This window comes from Rhinolophus sinicus, chromosome 3 (genome assembly GCF_057876585.1).
Source record: "Rhinolophus sinicus isolate RSI-liver-muscle chromosome 3, RSI-T2T, whole genome shotgun sequence".
NCBI lineage: Eukaryota > Metazoa > Chordata > Mammalia > Chiroptera > Rhinolophidae > Rhinolophus > Rhinolophus sinicus.
Window position 1 is genome coordinate 155,301,403 of NC_142503.1, and position 23,033 is coordinate 155,324,435.

Below are 23,033 nucleotides of genomic sequence, written 5' to 3' on the forward strand. Positions count from 1 at the left end.
ACCCTGGGGCTTCACGAAAGGCTCTTCTTAGCGTGTTACACTTTAAGCCAGCTACGTAACAAGAGGAAGGGAGGTGCTGAGAGGTGGGCCAAGTGGCTGAAGCAAGGACCCTGGGGTTAGGGAACAAAGTGAGAGACCCAAGGATGACAGAACAAATGAAAATGGGGGCTTCCCAACCCCATGGACTGCTACACCCACGTGGCCCTCTGCTCTGTGATTTCCAAGCAAAGCCTACGCTCAGTGGGAAGGAATGTTTCTGAAGGAGCAAACAGACATCAGAGTGAGACTAGCCTGAAAGCTTGTTCTTTTCTCAGTCAGAAGCTCCATTGGAGATAACAAAAGCAGCCCACGTTTTAATTCCCGAATTGGCTTTATTTCTCTGCATAAGGAACCCTGCACAGGCAATTCAAATTAAAACAAAATAAATATATGAATATTCATGTAAAACTGTTCTTTCTAATGAACAATTATACACAATGTACAATTTCATGTTCACTGGGTGGGTTTACAAAAATGTACCATTCCCAACTAAAAATGCACCAAAATAGTTCCATGCAAACTTATCAAAGTGACCAAAAATATGGAGGGAAAAACCTGACTGAGAGCACTTTGTCTTTTTTTTTTTTTGTACAATCACAGAAAAATAAAAACATCTAATTTCTTTGTTACATTTAGAATAACTAAATGTGGCCACTGTTTTTAATGTCGGTTTATGTTCCTAAAACATCTATGTAGTTACCATAAAAGTATATCAACATTAAACTGGAAATTACTGAGAAAAAGAGGGGGTGACGGCACCCCCAGCAGTCAGTAGTCGGTGTCGGAGCCCTCTGCGTTGTCCACGTTTCTTGAGAGCATGTAGTTGTCCATGTCGATCGAGCGGCAGTTGTTGATGGCATAGCGCAGGCGCTCGGCCATGACCAGCTGGCTAGAGTAGGGCGGCAGCCTCAGCTGGAAGAAGCAGGTCTGTGAGGTAGGCAGACTGTCGTAAGGCTGTGGAGAGAGAGAGAGACCCAGAGCCGTGACTGCAGCATCGGGTGTCACATGGCGGCGAGGGGCTGCCCGTTCCCTCCGCCCCAAAGTCAGGAAAGCGTGTCCCTGCTTGCAAGATGGGCTCCACAGACATGACTGTGTGGACAACGCGAGAGGAGGCAGAGACCGGGCCATGGTTTAGAAAGCGCTCAGGCTCTTGTGTCCCATGGCCATCAAGGCTTTCCTTCCTCTCCTCACGTTCCAAAGCCCTCGTGTGTACAGCGAGAACAAGCCCTGACAGGATTGAGAGAACACACTTCACACAGTGCCAGCTGCAAAGTAAGCATGCAACCGAGCTCATTCCCTTTCACCAAGAGGGTACCAACGTGAAGATGCTTCGGGGATTCCCCTACAGAGCTGGTGAAATGGAGGAACAACTCTCAGGGAGCCACCACCCTCTTCCTCCCCTCACTGTCCCCCTAGGGTGCGTTCTGCACGCTTCACCAGCCATGGCTGCCAGCACACAGCTCAAAAGAGGAATGAGCAGTTAATTAAATCCCAGTCCATCCTTTAACTGATGGTGATGCAGTCATTTAAAATGATAATTATGATAACTAGCAGCAAAACAGAAAAAGTTCTCAGGATGGATTGTTAGGTGCAAAAAGCAGAATACAAAATGCAAAGATGTGTATGCTTGAGGCAAAGACTGGGAGGAATCAGCAAAGGTGAAAGGTGAGAATGGCTACTACTAGACAGATAGGATTACATTATGTTCCCTGTCCCTCCCTGCAAACACAACTATTTTCCAAACGATTTGTAATGATTGTAACAATATTACACCGATTTTACAATTTTTTTAAAAATTAGTTGTTAAAAAAGAACCTGCCCACTCTTTCTTGCCCAACCCCCACTGAAAACCAGCCTTCTCCTCCCTCATTCCCCTCCCCTCCTCAGAGCCTTAGCCAGGTGAGTGCATTTCAAAGAGGTGGGAGATGGAGGGCCCAGAACCCAGAGCCAGTGCTAACACAAAGCTCAAATGCAGAAAAACCCCAAACCAGCAAAGACACTGAAGGGGAATGTTAGCAGGTGGCTCTGACTCGGAAACTAGAGAACTGGTCTAAGAGTCATAAAGGCGAGACCAGCAGTGGTCATTTTTCGGAGGCTGAAACCCCCCATGCAGGGGCTTAGTGGTGGATTAACTCCAAGGATGGCGGGGTAGCCCCTGACAGATACAAGGCAAGGGTTTTTTCCAGAGCTGAATAGAAATAAACCATTTCCTCCTCCCCACCTCTCTCTGAAGCAACAAAACAGATTTACAACTTATAGTTTCTGGCAAGTCATGTAGAAAATTTATGGAAAGGCTCTTTTCATAGCCCTTCCTGTGCGAGGCCTCTTCAGCAAGCCTAGCCCAGGAGTGGAGCCCAGGCGGGCAGCCTCGGGAGGCAGCGGGGGAGGGATAGCTTTGGCTAGAGCAACCTCCAGGAGTAGTTACTGGAAAAACACCAGAAAAGCAGGCACTGAAACCTGCTGAAACTGGCAGGAAGGGCCTTTGTGTGAAGAGGCCCTACTATCCTTACTGTTTCCGGAATAAACACTGTCGGCCCTGCTTGGAGGACTGCCCAGCTTATTGGGAGGGGAACAGGGATAGAGGGAACAGAGACACTTATAACTTAATGCTGGGTTTGAGGGGTATACGAAATGTGCAGGAGGTGGATAGAAAGAGATCTAAGTCTCCCCTCAGGAATGGTCAGAGGGTCCAGGAAAGCACCCAGGAGGGCTTCCTGGAGGAGGTGACACTGTTGTTAGGCTTAAAGGATGAATAAGTGCTTGCCAGGCATAGATGGAAAGCAGTGTGAAGGGGAATTTACTAAAGCTAGGGAACAGCCTACACAAAGGCAAAGTAGTTTAAAAACAGCATGGTCTATCAGGGAGAAAGGCCAACAGCCCATTATGGCCAGAACATAGTAAGTGTCAAGAGGTTATATATCACAAAGCGGGGCAGAGGCCAGACTGTGGAGGTGTTGACGGCTGCAAAGGTGGTCGGCATTTATTCTGGAGTCAATGCAGGGAGGCCCTGCATGGTCTGAAAGGAGGAGAGTGACATGGTCAGATGGGTGCTTGAGAAAGCTGAGTCTGGCAGCAGTGTGCATTTAAGACTCTAAGCCCTTTTATTCCTACGCCATCTGTCAAAACGGCAGCTGGGCCAGGGCTCTGCAGCTGGGGCCTTTCGTCAGGCTACAGAGAAGCTGCACTGCCTGCTCCGCACGCGGCACTCCACACAAGGAGCTGCAGAGTGCGTTCCCGCTGCTCCCGCCTCTTCCAGTTCCCCCTGGAGCATGTGTACCGTTAACGGAAACAAACAACTAAGACCCTGTCCCAGTGACAAGTCACACAACGCAAAGGTGTAGGAAATAAGAGGCAGAGGCAACACGATGGTCCCTCCGCCAAGCTTAGCGTTCACTCAGGAAGATACTGGAAGATTTAGCGAAGCTTGTTGGTTATAGTATGCCTTCCATATCCATTTAGGTCTTTTTTCACTGAAGTTATGTGATGTTTCTGAACAAGTTTTTCTGCTTGGTTTTTTAAAAATACGGAAATTCCAAGCATTGAGCCTGCACTGGCAGGCCTACTTGAGGGTTACAGTTTGGTTTTCCCAACATATAAGCAACAGGAGGCAATAAGGACAGGCATTACCAAGGAATTAAAAATAGCTTACTTACCCTATCAACCTTCATGATTTGAAATCGCTGAGAAATGTCAGCAGTGTTGGCTGGCAGTCGCGATCTCCCCGACACGAACCTCATGAACAGCACCCGCTCCTCGTTGGAGAACTCCTCCAGCGTGTGCCAGAACCACTGCACCAGCTGGTGCTGCTCGTCCACCTCCCGGTACCGCACCACTTTCTTCAAGACTTCCACGGAGATCTCGGGCATCCCGCACACCATCTGCTCCAGCTGCTTCGCGGTCAGGAGGGACAGCAGTGGCACGGGGACGATCCAGGACATCCCTTCTCGGACTGCAGCTACCTGCTCCCACGAGAGTTGTTGATTCAATGTCAGCGCCCAGACTGAGTACCCATCGTGGACCCACATGGGCTGGGCACCTCCCGCCTGCTCACCCACTCCCCAGGCCCCTGACTTATCCCTCAGAACTCCAGGCACGAGTGCCCATGTGCACGGCCCGCCCTCCTTACCTCTGACCCTTCCTTAGAGCTTCTCCCTGCTGGTGGGACTCAGATACTCCTTCTGGTCCCAGTTCCCGTCACTTTAGGAGCCCTCCTTCCGTCCCTAAGCCTCCTCACTTATATTCCCACACGCTGCCGTGGGCTGTGAAAGTGTGCCACGGGGGCAGTTAATCTCCTCAGCAGGGTAAGAAGCTCTTGGAGGACATGTCTACCTTCTAATGTTTTCGTAATTTCTATTTTTCTTTTGAAAATAGTCATATTTTTTGGTAAAAATTATTTGTGTTCATTGTTTTAAAAACTGTTAGAAAAGGACAAAGAAGAAAGGAAAACTGGAAAATCCTCTTGTAGGAGGGCAGTAGAAAGGACAGAGAATTTAATTTGGAGACTCGGGTTCCAAATCCCAGCTCCCCCACTTCTTTGACTGTAATTTTCTCATCTGAGAAGTGAGGCAAATAACTGCTGCTCACATAACCGTGAGAAGTGTTACTGGCTGGGCAGTGACACCGCTGCTGCTGGGCCCTCAGCACACAGGCCAGCAGGGCTGCCGCGGGGGGCTGCCAGGGGCGGCCCACACCAGCTGCTCAGAACTCCTCCAAGGTTGCGAGTCGTGTCTCCCCTACACACAGACTCATCGGTCTTCAAGGCTGGTTTCATAAATACGCCTTCATTCTTGGTCAACCCAAAACATCTACCAAAAACAAAAACAAACAAAAAAAAGCAAACCTAGAACCTCAACAGGTGCCACACCTCGGAGAAGGCCCTGGAGTTATGATTGGTCCAAGGTTGTCATGTCTGGGGCTGAGGAATGGGACTGGCAGTGACAATGGTCTCTACCGATATTAAAAGGAATACCCCCGCCAAAGTCTGCCAAAAACCAAGATGGCATGCCTGCTGACTCTAACACAGAAGCTGCCTGGAAAGAAATGCGGCTATGGTATGTTATGGGGCTGGCTGCTTGGGCAGGGGACAACTGGGGACAGTTATGGGAAGAACACTGGGTTCTAAGAGATGAGGAAGAAGTGAAAGAGGAAGAAGGCCTTGTGACGGAGAAAGGAATGAAGCCAGGACAGAGCAGCGCACAACTGACAGAGGGTGGAGTGTCCGTCAGATCCTCAGGGGAAGGGCCAGCAGAAGAGCCGCTGCTTTGGGATCCTGGCTCTGCCTTGGGCACAGCACTTCACTTCTCGGGACTCAGTGCTTTCATCTGTGAAAATGTGACAGTAATCCTTATTTCCCGGAATAACTATGGGAAAAACTGCACAGGGGTGCCTCACCACGCCTGGCACGCAGGTGATCAGTACACGTTAGTCAGTTATTCACTCACTGAGAGTCAAAAATAGTCAAGAACTAGAGTCAAATCCGAAGTCCTGGCTGTGTCAACAGCATTGCTGATGGAACCCGCCCTCACTAAACTAAGGGATTTCGTTTTCTGACTGGACTTGGCCCAAAGCCAGAGTCAAAGGACCAGGAGTGAAGAATGTAGAAAATACATACTTTAAATCACTACACAGCCTCAGAGCCTGAGACCAATTCTCAATAAAACCTCAACATATTCTGCAAATAAAGTATTACTGAGGTGGCTATAAGGATTATATAACCAAAAAAAAAAAAGAAAATGAAAAAAACATTTTTGGGCACAAATATTCATTTCTATGATCACTGATCATATTTCCATCATTTGTTAAATGCTTACTACATGTCAGCATAGAACAAGAATATATAGGAGACAGATAAGACAGACTGATAGATATAGATAGATCGATAGATAGATAAAGATAGATAAAATATATTTTTCATTCAATGTCTTACAAGCTAATCAAAGAAACAAAACCCAAACTCTATGGCCTAATTCTTAGACCGCAACACAGAAGTATGTGATATCTTGAGGAATTTCCAAGCAACAAAAAAGAGCTCTACAAGTTACGGACTCGGAGGAGAGCTGGTTTGTGGAGGAGATGCATTCTCAGCTGCAGCAGGAGGGGGAAGAGGCACTCGTGTGGGACTGCACGATCAGTGTTCAGGGGTTCCCTCACATGGGCCCTGACTGCCCAAGCTGGAGTGGGGACACTGGGTTGGGGAGCAGGAGGAGATGAGGAGGAGAGAGAAAGCAGGGTCTGAAGGCCTGAGTGACAGCCTGGCCTCAATCCAACCAGTGACCAATTCGGAGCTGACCTAAGTAAGGCCTTGGGTAAGGAGGTAGGAGACCCAGATATATGACCTGAAAAGTCTCTGAATAGGAGCTGTAATATAAACACAAAATGAATGAACACAGCCAATTCATATGCCAAAATTCAGCAGTAAACAGCCAGTTCTTATTTGGAGACAAAGGCAAATGTTCGTATGCACCTCCCCAAATATCTCATCTCACCTGTCGGTCCATCTCATGAAGTCGATATTCAATGGCCCTCTCCACATACTCCTTCCTATTGGAAAATGTGAGTGGGATACTATTTCCACCAGGGATAATGGGAACCATTTTGCCATCAGCACTCTGGCCAACAAAAGAATCAAGAGGAATCATCTAAGGATAGAAGAAAAAAGAATTTTTACTACATGGTAGAAGTGACAACAAAAAGTACGTTACACACACAAATATAGCACAATAGTAACAACATCAAGATTTTTAAGGATTAAAACAAAGCAGCCGAGATAGCTGATTAGGGTACTTGAGCAGCAGGAAATATGCTGACTCCTCTGGCTGGAGTTAGAAAGGATGCTGAACATTTCTTCCCTAAACTAGGTCTGATGAACTCTGGTCGCCCCTGGCTTCCTTCTCCACCTTGGTTCCCTTGGTCTTTCATTCTAACTGGCAGAGGATTGATTAAAGGGGCAGAAGCAGGGTGCTGGAGCTGACTCTCTTGGCAGCTATTTCAATTGCTGGAGCTGAGCTGCTGAGGGCAGCAATGGCACATGGCATGGGTCAGCCAGACAGCAAGGGGAAGATCACATCTGAGAAGCATCTACTCAATCCCAGCAGAAACATGGACGGGCCAGGGTTTACCTCATGGAAACTCTCCTCGGTAATCCCACTGTCTTCAATGTGAAGAATGCTGTTGAGGGTCTGCACGTAGAGCAGATCCACCTCCTCCAGGTCTTCCAGGGTGAGTGGGACACAGCACAGCTGCTTCCACACCAGAGGGGCCAAGTGGAGGTCCAGAGGCTTCTTTGTGCGAATGGCAACCCCCATTAAAATTCCCAAGAACTTAAACTGCATTAAGTGTTCATCGAGGCAGGCAGAAGGGTTAAAAAGGAACCTGCAGAAATAAAGAAAGTATTTCAAACAAAACGGTTCTTAAGTCTATTCAAAGTAAGTTACCCAACAGCTAGAGCATTAGTCTAGACCTGCGTTGCCCAATATGGTAGTTATTACCACGTGTGGCTATTTAAATTATTAAATAAAATTTAAAATCCAGTTCTTCAGCCACGCTCACCACATTCTGAATGCTCACCAGCCACATGTGGCCTGTAGCTACCGTTCTGGACAGCACAGGGACCATATTTTGAATTATTTTTAGAAGAGACATAAAAGGGCAAGTGAATGGCCTATTAAGTCCTAAGCTATCTGCTCCAGGATACCCGATTTCCTATATTCACTTCATTTACAAGTCCATGACACAAGATCCAAAATTCAAAATTTGGCAAATACAGGGATAATATATAACTGCAAATAGTAAGTGCTGTGACTTGATAGCCTATGAAAGCTTTTTGATAAAATTTGATGCAGAAAATTCCTTGACAGGAGGCCACAGTGGTCTTCAGAAATACAAAAGAAGTGAGGTTTCATTATCAAGTTTAACTTTCCTCTCTCTACCCCTATATATTATCATTGAGTTGGTCCCATACTAAACACCCAGATATTATGGCAGTGCCTCAGGTCTCTTCTCTGTGAAAAGGGAATAACAGTAATTCCTACTCCTTAGGGTTATAATGAAGATTCAATGGATAGCACATGTACAGCACTTAGAACAGTGCCTGGCACATCGTAAACAATCAATAAATGTGATGAATGCGAGCTACTATTGTGATTATTATCATTATTATCATTACTGATTACTGACATTCAATACCTACTTGCTAATTGCCTTACCTGTCTCTGTTGTAACCTACTTCTGCGGTAGCATTGGGAGAGGGGATGAGAAGGTCAACAATACCAGTTTCAAGCTCCTAAATGAAAGAAAAACAATTTTTTGAGAAATGACAATCAAATGCAGCAAGAGAATGAACTAATTACATTAAACATCATACTGAAACGAGAATATTCGAGAAATTTATAATGCTATCTGACAACCAGACATCTCTATAATTATTTTTGCGGTTTTAATTTAAAATGAAATTAGGAACTCCCCCATGCAGAACTAAGATGAAAAGAATCCAGGGCAGAAGTTGGGGTCTATGAGTAGGGTATAGTATATTCAAATATAGACTCAATAATTGATAGCTAGGTGTTATATTAGTCACAGGATTTATCAGATTTATCGGAAAAAATCCTGATACTAGACAAAGCTGGAAGGGTCAGAGCTGATCTGGAAGCAAAGCTGCCACTGTAAATCTTAAAATAAGAACTAGTCCAAACTCTTAAGACTTGTTTTTCTAATTCCCCTGGAGCCTGGAAGTTCTGAAAGCACCAGAATAAATCGGAGCACATGGGAGGTCCAGGATTTGTCTGTTATATAAATGTAAGTATGTGTCATTGTTGTTTCCTCTGCCAGTATTATACGGCACAACAGATGGTGAGTCATTGATAGATGGCTAAGCACTGACATTTATTCAGTAAGGTACCTTCACACATTTCACAAACTCTCGCTATAATTCACCTATACATCATTAACAGCATGACTTCATATAAGGCTCACAAATGCATCCTTGATACATTTACAAAAACATGTCTGACAGAATAATCACTGGAATCAGTAAAATGGCCAACACCAGAGCGGACGACTCAGTAGGGGACAATGAATATACCTGGCACATCTCTGTGATTGTGTCATCAAACACTCCTCCAGCATCATCAGCCCCTTCGCCAACCAGCTTAACCTTCCACGCTCTGGAGGGCAGACGGAGATCTGACGCATTCAGTTTAACTACCTGTCTTGCTATCTGGACAAAGATGGGCTTACACTTCCGTCCTCTTCAAGAGAAAGGAAAAACAGAATAAAACACAACTCTCACCAGCTTCCCCAAATCACCACAAAGGTCATTTGAAGATGTCTTCCCATCAGTGAATGAACAGGCAAGCTTAACAACAGCCAAACACTGTGCTAGGCCCACTGTAACCACATCAGGTACTAATGTAAGTACTGTTACTATCCTACTTTACAAATGAGGAAGGCTCAAAAGATTAGTTAGTAATAATGTTCATCTAAAAATATGCTAGTTAGTGAAACATACACACATATGCTAACCTGGTTGAAATCCTCTTGACTGTAATTTGAGGTCCATAGTTTTTGCCTTGAACCATGGTTTTTCCTATGGAGCGCACCATCGGGAGGGTGTAGACTCTTGGGGCTAACAAAGGCCGCAGCTGTCCCTGCACAATGCCCCACGTCCCAGCATTATAATGGGAGGTACTGCTCTATAACAGAAAGTGAGCTTATCATAAACGATACACTCTAAGGCTTAAAAGAAATACTACTTTTTTACTTTTAGAACACAATTCTTTCTGAAATTCACTTTAAAACCATAAACCCGGATATGAGTAGCTATTAGTTACTTTTAAAAATATTTGTTCTAATAAAATATGTAATTATTATTTTAAAAAACTTGGAAAGCACAGAAAAGGACACATACATGTACATACACATGAAATCATCCAGAATGCTACCATATGGAGGTGGCCCCGTTAACACTTCGATCTGTTTCCTTCCATGTGTGTAGACATACATTTTCCATATTGTTCCCATACTGGTTATACAATTTTCTGCTGCTTTTCTCACCCAACTTTATATCATTAGACATTTCTCCCACCAATTACAAACAGTTTGCTGACACTCTGTGTAGTGCATACAGTATTCTGTTGCCTCGCTGATTATCTATTTCTAACAATGACTTGTCAAATCTCTCATATGCCCATGACTGGTTACCCAAAGGATTTTTGATGAACAGTTTTATAAACTGATACCCATTTTGGTAGGCATGCCTACACATTAAACAAACAAACATAGCCAGCTTGCTTTCTTCCTAAGTTACTAGACTGTTCTATAAAGACAGTCAAATCAGCCAAATTTACTTTATCCCCATCCCCCACCCCCCCACCTACTCTTCCACAGGACCCAGAATGCACATCTGTAAGGAGAGCAAGAAGTCTCCTAAATGTTGTGGACGCATTCACATAAGAACCTTGACTGGTACTAACAGCTGTGTGTGCCTAAGCTTTAAAAACATTTCACCGACTTCACAGAAAACACATGCTTAGCCAGTCATCCCTCCCTGAGGTGGACAAGCCAAAACCCAGAAGGAAGACCACTGTGTGTCCAGCACCATGACTACCGATGTCTGGACTGTCACTGAACCAACAATAAAATGTGAACAGAATTGTTGCCTTTTCTACATCTCTTGGGTGCTGGGAGTAAAAACTATTAGCCACGGAAGAATTTTCCACAGGCTCAGAAAGGCCCAGACCTGGTGAGCATGTATGTCACAGGCACTATTTCCCAAGCCAGCATTTACCTGGTTGTTGGGGCTGAGGTTCAGCAGCCTCCAGGACGAGTACATGAGGTCTGAGAAGTGGTAGAGCAGCCGCAGCCGGGCCCTTGCGGTGTGAATGCTCACCTCCCGCAGGGCCCCGTACTGCGGGGGCACAGCATCGGGCAGGCCCAGCTGCAGCGGTACTGACACACCTGCCCGGAAAGCAAATGGACACTTATAAGGAAAATGCATTGCTTGCATTTTCAGTATTTTGAAAATTTTCAAACACACAAAAAAGTGAAGTGCACAATGAACACCTACTTAAATTCTATAACATTTTGTTATATTTGCTTAATCACATATTTGTCAATTCCTCTATCCGTTAATTTATTATGGAAACTTTTTTTCTCCTTTAATATAGTTTTCCATTTAACTATGGGACTTAAATAGTTTCTTCACAAAAAAACAAAAACAGAAAAACCCAAATTCTTCCTTTCATATTCAGTAATTGTCATCTTCATAATAACACTGGTGTGGGTCAAGACCAGGCAGAAAGTTCTGGAAAATGGAAATGAGCAACTTAGCAGAGCCACCTCCCACACTCACTAGGGATCTGACAGAAAGTGACCATGACAGAATGAAAGAAATGGGCGCATGCTTTACTGCAAGAATAGCAGCTCTGGAGAAGTAAAGACTACAAGGACTAACTATATCCACGGTTACTCTCTTATAAAAATGTACAAGGAGTAAAAACAAGATACTTAACTTATTTGAGTTTCCTATAAAGATTTGTACAGCTCAGTTCACAGAGGTATTTTACTATTATTAATAAAAGCTAACATTTATTGAGTACTTCTATGTGCCTGGCACTATTCTAAGACCTTCACAGGAATTGGTTCATTTACTCCTGTAGCTCTTTACGATAGGTGCTATTATTATCCTCATTTTATAGACAAGGAAACTGAGTCTCAGAGTCACTCAGTTCGTAAGTGGAGGCGCCAGGATTCAAGCCAGGCAATGTGGTTCCAGTCTGAACTTTTACCCACCACACTGTGTAGCCTCTGTCCTGAAGTGGGAGGGGAAACCTCTTGGAGACCTCCTGAGTATCTGAAAATGTCAGTACGTGGGCAGCACTGTTCATTTTGGATTCTGTTAGCCAGAAACCATCTTCTGCTTTTTTGGACCTACTGGCAAGTCCTGCCTTGCTCTCTTAGGGTATCTAACAGGAAAAAAACCTCTATGGAGAGTCTTTCCCAAGGACCTGTGGCTTAGAAGTAGAGAGGTCAGCAAAAAGGGAAGAAAATGCTGAGCTCTCAGGTACAAGGTTGCTTCAGGGAAATTATAAGGCCATAGACAACAGAGGATGGTAGAAAGAAAGGGCTTGAGGAACTGGGAAAGAAACAGCCTAAATATGAAGAAATGTGTAAGGATGATAAATGCCACATTTAAGGCAACAGTTACATTTGTGGGGAATGGAAGATGGATTTAATCCGGGGAGTACACAGCTGGATGGTTAAGTACACAAATATGCACTTTATTTTTCTTTATATAGTTTTGTAGCTCTATAAAGATTTCATAATAAATTAAAAGCAAAACAAACAACAAAAAGGTAGAAACAGCCCATCAGTACTGTTACATGCTGGAGTAAAATGGCAACAATTTTTTTTTTCTGTGCCAATGCACAGACAACAACATCATGTTTCAAATGGTTAACTGGAGTGAAGAATTTGACAAATGCGCTCAGGGCTTTTAATCTTTATTCTTAACAGTAGGCCTTAGGAAGCTACTTTATTTTATATAAAAACATACTTAGTTGATGCTCTAAAATTATAAATTTTTGCTTGCCTAAGTAATATGCAGAGAGGGACTGCTTCATAATGAAGTCTGCAGGAGAACTGCCTGCTGTGAAAGTATTTACAGTGCTGGTAGCACAAAGAGTGCTTTGGTTGTGTGGGGTTTGATGGTTTCAGAATGACGTCTGGATGCAGTTTGAAACTGGCAAGCAGACAGTGCAGCTGGGCACTGCTGAAAGAGAAGGTGCAGGAGCATGGGTATTTCATCCCTCACCTGGTGCTCTTGGTGGGACCGGTGGCGCTGTCCATGCAGCACTGTGGCAGCGGCCAGCTGAAATCTGCCGTATGTTTTTCCCTTGCAAAACTGTTACCAAGGTCGGTTCTCGAACGTGGTTGGTGTGGCCTAGGCCAAGCTGGGGATAAATTCAATCAGAGATTCAATTAGAAAGAGGAAGAGAGGAAGCCAAGATGATGAAATTTGTCTTAGATGGTAGCAGATATAAGTAAGTTAATAACTGTACCAAGACAAGCATGGAAATAATGAAATTAATTCTGATTTTCTCTATCAACGTGGTCCTCACAGCTCAGATTGTCTCCTAAAAACCAAGCTACAACAAGGCCATTCCAAATTTAGCAGCTGCGTCTTAATGACTGAACACATCCTTGATTTCCACTTTTGGAGAGGTAATTAATTCTTAGAGAGTTAAAACAAACAGAATGATCTATAGAGCTTTCACTTAAAACTCATGATTTCTTGGTTTTTAACACGGATTGCCTTTGTAACAATAAATAAGCAATTATAAAAACATACACAGAGGCAGGTTGTCATCTCTAGATCTCTGTTCTTAGGGTCTGACAGGGACAGCAGCATTTCAGCAGCTAAGCACCTCAACATCATTACGGAGGATCCTGTCAAGGCCCTGTCAGGGACCTCCCGAAGTTTCCTCAAAAATCAACTGCCCTCTCAGTAAGATACTGTGCAACCACGATGAGCAGCTTCCCCATCTGTTATGACAGTGATGAGGAGATAACAGTACCAAAATGAGGCCATGAGGGATGTTACTGGACCTTGAACTTGAGAGGACTGATGCAGGAAGGGGATGTGGGGTGAAAGCCAGTGTATTAGCCGGCATCTCAGACTCTCCCACTGAAGTCCCTCCCTCCTCCATATACAGGGTAGGCTAAACACATCAACATCGAATCTGTTCGCAACCTTAGAGGCTCAGTTTACTCCTCTTTATAATGGAGGTGACAAGACTTCCTGCACGCACATGAATATATTTTATACGCTATAGTATTATAAAATATAAAAGTATTGTTGTTTCATTCTTTCCATTTTCCAGACCAACTGATGCTCCTAGGACTAATCTCACGTACCACCGATGACGATGATGATGACAGAAGCGAATACTTACACAGTGCTGCTTCCTACGTGTCAGGCACCTAGCAATGTATGTAGACACATACTTGTACATTTACTCAGTTAACTCCCTGAATCACCTTGCTGTGATTTTTCCCTTAAACCACCGTGTAATACTTTCTTGGCCACAATCAAGACAGAGATACGAGCATGAACAAGTGGACGCACAAACCAGCCCCACAACGAGTGGGCGCACGAGGCACCGTGACAGGTGGGATGAGCTTCCTAACTTACCTGTTTCCCAAATGAGGAATGTGGTCAGATTTCTAGGATGTGAGAGCAGCACGTAAGATGAATATTTACCTGTCCTTCTGAATTGCTTCCCCAGGCATATACATCTCCAGTTGATGCCAAAGCAAGTGTGTGTTCAGCTCCAACTGCCACATCTTCTATGACCACTCCAGCCAGCACAGGGATTTGCTGGGGTCGATTGTGATTGCGAGCACGCCCCTCTGGCAAGCCTATCAAGCGATCTGAAAAAAAATAGCAGGAGGAAATTTACGAATGGCACAGCACAGTCCTTTTATGCTTTCTAAAGAGTCACTGAACTTTTATGGTGGCATAGCAGTGACATATAACTCACTGGGGCAAAAGCTGCTCTTTTGATAAGGTGTACTGGATTCTGAGTGAATGGAAAGTTTGAAACTGTTTCTTTGTAAAATGTCAGTGTCCTTATTCATAAAAATGAATACAATTAAATCTAAAATTAGTAGCTTATTTCAAATCAAGAGGCACCTCCGGTACCCTCAGATCTGAGAGGGCTGGTGTGTATGTAGTTCACAAAGGCCTGAAGCTCTCGCATTCTAAGAAAAGACGTTATTCGACCTGTCTTGTCCTCAAACTTCTAACCTACCCCTCCCCTTGCCTTTGCTTCTCAAAGTGCAGGCCAGCCCTGGTTTTTCCATGTCCTCCAGGCCTGTCTGGGTTGGCCACCTTCCACAGCCTACCTTCCACTCTCACCACTGCACTGAAACTGTACTGTCAAGAGCCATGAGTAGCTCCTAACTGCCAACCGCAGCAGCCTTCTAACCAGAGTGAAGGCTCTGGCGTAAGGGACCCTCAATGGGGAGGAGAGTGTCTTTACGACCAAGTTCATAGAGCGGAGCAGAAAAGTAGCTAGCGCCTGAAGGTCACAGTGTCCACTCATCACCCAGCGCAAAAAATGACTCAATTTAGGTCACTTTCTATAAAACTGGAAGGCAAATGTTTGTATAATACATATGCACACAAAACGAGCAACGTAATGCTTTGAAAATGCCTTACCTTGGCCAAAGGTATACACATGACCATCCTTGGTCAATGCAACAGAAAACTGGGTTCCACAAGCAACCTTTTTTATTCCAATTCCACAAAGGACATCAACTTTCTGCAAAACAAAAGTGTAACACACACTTCAAAAAGGGAAAAAAAAAACGATTGAATTTGTCGACCGAGATGTATAAACACAAGGATTATCTTCCAATAAAAAATACTAATAGTCACCTACCTCTTTCCACCCAAATCCATACTCCCAAATGACATTTTCCCATACTGCTTGTCAAACTACCTGAATTTGGGGGAGGAAGTATGCATGGGGCATTTGATTAAAATCCCCAGGCCTCATGTAAGGTGGAAGCATTCCTCTGGGCAACAGAAACCGAGGAGTCCTGTGGCCTTTTAAAGACCGCTGCAAGATCATGTAAAGCCATGGGCTGCTCCCAGTTAGACTTTTCCTGCTTTCAGAAGTTACAGTAACTGGTTTATCTGTTCTCCAGAGAGGGCTTCCTGGCTTTGTCAATTAAGCTGAATATTCACCATAGTTTACAATGTATCACAGACTATATATAGCGGTGAATATGGAGTTGAATATAAATTGGATATTTGTAAATCATGATGCTTATTATATACAGAGGGTACCCAAAAAATGTATACACATTTTAAGATAACATCTCTTAAAATGTGTACACATTTATTTGGCACCCCTGATTTGGCACTCCCGGTATGTTAAGAAAACAAAATAATTGTATAAGAAGTCTTCTGTAGAGCCAAGAAAACTTCTATAATGTAAATAATATTTTCTAATTTATTTGTTTCTGCACTCGGATTTCCTTTCTATTATTTTTTAAAGGGAGGTGCATACCTGTATAATTCAGTGGTAATAATAAGCAGAGATGGCAGCAGCAAGCAGAAGGTTACAAAAGATTATTCATGGTTCCCTCTATAAGACACCCTGAATATATGTTCATAACTATTTCTTCTTTACATGGGAGGTAGTGCTACAGTACGCAGCCCGTATACAGAGACAGACACTTATCCTTGCAGATTTTTACATCCAGTTTAACTATTAATGGCTTATTTAAAACCAAAATCTAGAAAGCTGAACATTTAAGAATAAATAACAAAAGCTTCTGAACTCCATTATGAATTACCAAAAATCTTAAAGGTAAATTATCTCCAACTAAAAAGAGGTACTGACATAAATGAAAACTGTTGTCTGAAACACTAAAGACAATACTGACCTGAGGCGAAGATTTTGCCGTGGAATTTCCTAAGCCCAGTTTTCCATAATCCCCATCTCCGAAAGCCCACACCATGGAGCCATCAGCTGACACTGCTAACGTGTGGTTTAAGCCACAAGCCACCTGGAGAAATAACAGGGTATTCAGTAAGGCAAATCATAATACCTACAACACATACCCTTGTTTCTGGAATCATTTTTTCATTTCAGTGAAAAACTTGGTTATGTTTCCAAAGATTCTACATGTTAACCAAAATGTGTCAACGAGAAATAATTCCTAATGTCCACAAACAAAAAATAACTTTTTGTTCAACGTGAAATCCTTCAGTTATCTGAGGCTAACTCAGAATCAGAGTATAGAAGATAGAAGTACATGTGACTCAAAAATACTCCTTCACACCAGAGAAGTCTAAGGTATGATACAGAAAAAGATAAAAATATCTTATTTCCTTGTTAAGAGATAGTCTCAATGTGCACAGGACTGGGACAATTACTGCCTAACATCAGTAGCTATCAGTGATGCAGCAGTTCAGCGATCTACTTCCAGACTACTGGACAGGAGTCACAAAAATCTGTATTCTTTAAAGGTTTTACATCAAGTTGTATTAGTACTTTAGGTGGGGGTTTTAAAATATTCACATCTTGAATTAATGTGGAACCAAATACGACAAACAAACTTATATGACAAACAAACAAACGAGTTAAAATGTGAATTTTCATATAGGGGAAAAATCATGAAAAATTCTCAATTAGGCCAAGCATCAGATTACATCAGATGTACAGCAGATTAAATATAACTGGTGATTCTTTCGTTCCTGAAAGGAGAATGTCTAAGCGCACAGAAAGGAAATGAGAAACTATGATCAGATACAGTGAGCATTGACTTATTCCATGCCTGTCCAATCTGATATCCCTCCAGTGCAGTCACTCTCTCTGGAAGTTTTTTGTTAGAGGTGTTTCCAAGACCCAGACGACCATAGTCACCGTTCCCAAAGGTAAACAGTTTGCCATCTGAAGTTACCACTGCAGAGTGCTTGAAGCCACAAGACATCTACAGATAGAACCAAGGAGAAAAACATTTTTGAGAAAGGGTACTTAGAAAAAAAGAAATCAGTTATTTTTGGTTATTAATATGGTAATAAATGTCACTGACAAATCAGGATCTTCAAGACCAGTATGTCACACCTGCCCAGTGACTTTCCTGCTCCCCCAAACCTGATCTACCTCACCATCCTCGGGAAGACCAAGCTAAACAGCATACCTGGGAACAACTTGCTACTCTTCAGCTATGTACAGATGACCCAGACTACATGAGCTAATGAATGGGGAAACTCTTTGTAAAATCTAAGGTGCTATGCAATGTTACAGTATTACTTTAGATCACTAATAAGATTTTCCAGAAAATGTGTATGAACTCAACCTTTGTGACAATAATGATAGGCTGAAAGCAAAGCTTTTCATTTACTGGTGTCTTAAGAACTGAGTGGCAAGAGCTAAATCCCACAATGATTCCTCCAAGGACCCATAGCACGCTAGCCTGGGCCAAGTAGCTGGCTCCGGAAAAAGGAGTCCATTCTAATTCCAAAGCCAGTCAGATGCTGACAGAATGAATATGAACAATCAGATACAGTGACTCTCTTATGATTGTGTAATACATTTTTACTGTTATTTCCCATTATCTAAATTTGAATCGACAACTAGTACGTTCACATTCAAAGGCATTCAAAGGCAAACTTATCCATGTCCTGCCTGACCTGCACCACTTCTTCTCCTTGTAAGGCCTCAATCTGCCTGGGTCGCCGCTGCCTGTCGCTGTTCCCATGGCCGAGTTTGCCATAATCACCATCTCCCCAGCTAAAGACCTCACCACTTTCCGTCAGGGCCATCGAGTGCCCATCGGAACCACAAGATGTCACCAGCTGAGTCACCACAAAGCCTGGAACAGAGCAGAAACCCAGTAAGAGTCACTGTATGTTAAACTCCCTCTTTACTTGCAGCTGCTAAAGAATATTCTCTGAATCGATATATGCCAAAATGGGACTACAGAAATAAAAACAATTTCTTAATTTTAAACCAAATTTGCATAAATAGCCTACCAAATTGGGAGCAGTCATAAAATAATGATGTGACAAGGAAGAGGAGGGTGACAGGAGCAGTTATAAAGGACTGTGTTCTAGCTACTCCTATAAATGCTTTAACGGATTACTTCATTTTCTATCTTCGCATAGAACCTATGAGGCAGATATTATTGTCACCACTTTTACAACTGGGGGAATTGAGTCACAAAAAGGTCTAGTAACTTGTGCAAGGTCCCAGAGGCAGGATGTAGTAGAACCAGATAGGAACCAAGCCCTCCCACCCTCACTGCTATGCTCTTCACACTTGGATCTCAAGGAGAACTCAAGAGCTACTCAGGAATTGGTTCTAAACTCCTTGTGACTTGTACTCTTTAACTTGAAAAAAAAACCCAAAAAACCCTCTTTGCTCTTTGTGTAGGCTTCAGAGTCAGTAAAATTTAAGAACAAACCAGAGGCTCCCGCAGTGGTTTCTCCAGAGGTATTCTTTTTCTAAGTCATAGAGAACTCTGACAGAGATGCCCTTCAAGTCTTTAGTACATTCCCATATAAACGGATTTTCAATTTTAATGGAACACATGCATGACGGCTACTGCTATTAACAGTTGCCTAATTATAGTTTTGCAATTTTAAAGAATTTGTTTATATTCTTTAGTGGGTCTTAAAACAGTTATTCATACCATTGAATTCTACCATTGCTATGATAGATAACTTGCAAAATAATACAGCTTAAAATATGGGAATTAGGGCTGTACGTGCCTAAAAGAGAATCTCAACATAAGTGAAACCCCTATGTGACTATCTAGGGAAAGTTTGAGATGAGCTCCAGCATAAGCAAACATTCCTACAGTTAGGCCATAGTTTCTGACCAACTTTTAATTGAGGATAATTTTACCTTGTAAGGCTGAAATAACTGTCAGCACATGAAGGTCATCTGAATTTCCTTGTCCTAATCTGCCATAACTTCCTTCCCCACAAGCCAACACTGTGCCATTGGCCTGGATGACAAACGTACAATTCTGACCACATATGACCTAGTATAAAAACATACAGCTAAATATATTATCCTTTATTATACAGCTTTAACATGCAAATATTTAAAATAATTTCATTTATACTTAAGATACCATCATCAATTTTTTTATCCTTTCACTACAGGGGAAGGGTTAATGTAACTAGGGGGTTCCTGTAAGCCCTTAATTGTTACAAAACTGCTTACTTAACTAAGAGATGTATGAGGCTCACCTGAGTTTTTAAGATAGTTTGAACTATGTTATTTACAGGGATTTCAGCCAATTGTGAAGAGTTTAAATAATATTAACAACAAAGTAGATAAAATAAGAAAGAGGAAAGGGTGACCGGGAAATATGAAAGACTGGAGGTCAGCAAGAGGTATAAACTGGAAGGGATATACATGAGAAAGAATAGTGCATTCTGGGACTTACTGAGGTAGAGAAGAACGAAAGAGAAAGCAGTGGCCTCAGGAAAGGTTTGGATATATAGTACCCAATTATTAGAAGAGGGGAGGGGTGTCAATGAAATCTGGTTAAAGATCCGAGTAAGTCTATAGCTCCAAAGAGAGAATTGATAATTAGAAGTATCTTCTATAAATAAGTATTGGAAAGGCCTAATGCTTCAAGATGTTAATTTATTAGACGTGAAAGCAAGAAAAATTTAGAAACTTATTAATACAACTTAAGTCTGATAAAAACCTTAGGCAAGCTTTTATTTGGAAGCTATAACATCATGCCTTTCTTTAGTGATTCCTTACAATAGACTATGAAATGCACAAATTTTATCCTCCAGTGTTATTGACAGCAAAGGAATCAGACAGAACTGTCAGTTTCCGAGTTTCTTCTCCATTTTTTTACCCTGATAGTTACCTGCTGGGCCTGTGAGAATGAGGGAGCTGCTGCAGGTACCATTACGTTTCTTCCAGCTTCTGCCAGTTGTCCGTGCCTGCCAGCACCCCATAAGTAGACATCACATTTACCCCCAAGGTGCCAGTCCTAGAAAACAACAATCATCTCAAAATTAGATTCTCATTCATTCAAACAAACAGGTACTGGGTACCAAGTGTGTGCTGGTCTCTGTGGGAGACACCAGGACACAAACACACAAGCATTTACAATCAGAAGATTTACTGGAACCACCATATAGTGATGTCCATCTTTACTGACCTCAGGTCTGGAAGTTGCCCAAGACATAATCTGTTCATCCATGCCATTAATCCATTTACTGTTATCCTGTAAGACAGGGCAAATGTCAGGATCAATCTTGCTTAATCACAATTTACCTGTTCTTAACTATTAGGCTGGTGCAAAAGTAATTGCGGTTTAAAAGATTAAAATAGCAAAAACCGTAATTACTTTTGCACCAACCTAATAACAAATAAGTCTTCTTCTAAAACTTAGTCTTTACAAAAAAGAACTTGGTAATATGAGAAATTAAGCCAGTTCTACAACGCCAAACTTGACTTTAGGCATTGTTAGTATTTCCCTTTATTATAAACACTTTCACTATCAACTATCACTATCACCTTGGTGATTCAAAGCTAACCATTTATGTTTTCTGAGCACCCAAAGGAATAAGGTCATGTCCAGGAGCCACTGTCCCATAAACTTGCTGTATAGCTTTGAACAGGTCACTTCATCTTTCTGGGCTTTAGTTTCCTCATCTACAAAATGACAGATTTGGGGCAAATGGGCTCAGAAGGACATTTCCTAATTAAAGTGTTCTCATTTAGATAATTTTCCTCAATTCATGTCTGTTTATATTTTATCTATATTTATAAATTTAAATATTTGTATATATAAACTTTAATTAAGTCCAGGGGGTATTGGATCACGAGCTGGCCTGCAGTACCTACATTATAGTTTATATTGCTAGACACTCAAATACAATCAGAATGCTCTTCCATATTCTTATTTCATGGTGATTACAAACATGATTGAAGTGCCAAATAATTTAGAATCTATACATGAAACAAACCTTACAAGATGACCAGGAAAAGATGCTAAAATATATACAAATAAGGTACTTACAGGCACTTATGAACAAAAAAAAAAAAAAAAAAGGAAAAATATGGGACTATGTCATTGAGAGCTAGCAAGTTTATAAAGAGCTCTAGTTCTCATATAATCAATCCCTGTCACCACAGAGGCCTGACAGCAGATCAAAAATGACTACTGAAAGCAAAATATTTTAAGTTTATCTAAGGGTATGTTTCTAGCTATTCAAGCTAGCAAATACTTACTGAGAAGCTGCTACATGCTAAACACCCATGATACAATCTCAGCCACAAAGAACAGCAGTTCCTATTACATTTACCATTAGGAATACAAGCTCATCCTCTGGAACAGGCTCTAGATCTGGAACAGTAAAAGATTCTGGAAACTGTGCTCCATTGGTCAGGGCTTCAGCAGCTTTTATGGTGGTTGAGAAACATTCTAACCAGGCCCACTCATTCGGATTCCAGGATGCAGGGTCAGGGAGACAGTTCTGGTGGTGTGGTGGCACTGGAGGGTTACACAACAGCTGGTCCAGATGAAGTCCCACAGCAAGGGAAGCCAGACACTGCATATAGGGGCTGTGAACAAGCTGGTCACCACAAACCACATGAGGCTAAGAGAAAAATGCAAGGACATTACGCTGAAGAGCCTCTGACAAATATTCTAAATTAACCTACTGCAATCTGATAGCCTGTAATTTTAAGTTCACTGTTTTTTAAGCTTTTTACTATGAAATAACTTTAGATATACACAGAGTTGTAGAGACAGTAGATAATTCCTGTATTCCTGTAAACCCTTCACCCAACTTCCTCTAATGTTAACATCTTCCATAACTGGTGCATTGATCAAAACTAAGAAATTAACACTCATACAGTACTAACTAAACAACACAACTTTATTTGGTTTCCCATTAATACCCCTTTTCTGCTCCAGAATCCAATTCAGGATATTATATTGTTTAGCATATTTTCAGTAGTTTTTCTTGATTTAGAAAAAAAGAAAGGCAAACAGATAACAACTGAATCACGGAGAACTGCTCCCTCTCACAATTCCTCATTTGCCAAGAGAACTCTGGTAGCCGCCAAAAGAAAATCCTTCTTTCATGGTGCTCCCTAGTTGTAGTAGAGCAACTCTGTGACAGACTAAGTGATTCAGAAAATAAATTGTGGGCAAATGCATCAGTGAAATTAACTGGGTGTGGTAACAGTTGATTATATTAATGTAGCTTGGCAAAAAATTCCCAAATCAAACCCAAATCACTCTACCTAGGGGTAGCACACTGTGACTAGTAAGGCCTGGAAGACAGGCTACATACACAGGAACAAATTCTGTAATTCCTCATTCTAGTATTTAATGACCCTACTCAGTCAAACTTAGCTTTTCCATACAACTTTCCACAAGGATTCACCTGATGTGGGGAGAAGATGTCCACTCTGACACATATCCACTCCCACCTC

General features: G+C 42.3%; 1 protein-coding gene across 18 annotated transcripts in view; it reads right to left on the reverse strand.

The window, feature by feature from the left end:
- Positions 1-351: 351 nt before the first annotated feature.
- Positions 352-23,033, reverse strand: part of HERC1 (HECT and RLD domain containing E3 ubiquitin protein ligase family member 1) — a 171,354-nt gene continuing 148,672 nt past the window's right edge. For all 18 annotated transcript variants that reach the window (XM_088797280.1, XM_088797278.1, XM_088797275.1 and 15 more), the window contains 18 exons: positions 21,896-22,189; positions 20,746-20,811; positions 20,449-20,574; positions 19,461-19,599; positions 18,245-18,426; positions 17,386-17,541; positions 16,492-16,614; positions 15,257-15,359; positions 14,297-14,466; positions 12,848-12,986; positions 10,823-10,992; positions 9,559-9,728; positions 9,119-9,284; positions 8,244-8,320; positions 7,158-7,410; positions 6,525-6,677; positions 3,693-3,998; positions 352-993 (listed from right to left, as the gene is read on the reverse strand). In XM_088797280.1, the coding sequence (XP_088653406.1) occupies positions 808-993; positions 3,693-3,998; positions 6,525-6,677; positions 7,158-7,410; positions 8,244-8,320; positions 9,119-9,284; positions 9,559-9,728; positions 10,823-10,992; positions 12,848-12,986; positions 14,297-14,466; positions 15,257-15,359; positions 16,492-16,614; positions 17,386-17,541; positions 18,245-18,426; positions 19,461-19,599; positions 20,449-20,574; positions 20,746-20,811; positions 21,896-22,189 (2,979 nt within the window). In that variant the 3' untranslated portion in view covers positions 352-807. The remainder of the gene's footprint in view (positions 994-3,692; positions 3,999-6,524; positions 6,678-7,157; positions 7,411-8,243; positions 8,321-9,118; positions 9,285-9,558; positions 9,729-10,822; positions 10,993-12,847; positions 12,987-14,296; positions 14,467-15,256; positions 15,360-16,491; positions 16,615-17,385; positions 17,542-18,244; positions 18,427-19,460; positions 19,600-20,448; positions 20,575-20,745; positions 20,812-21,895; positions 22,190-23,033) is intronic.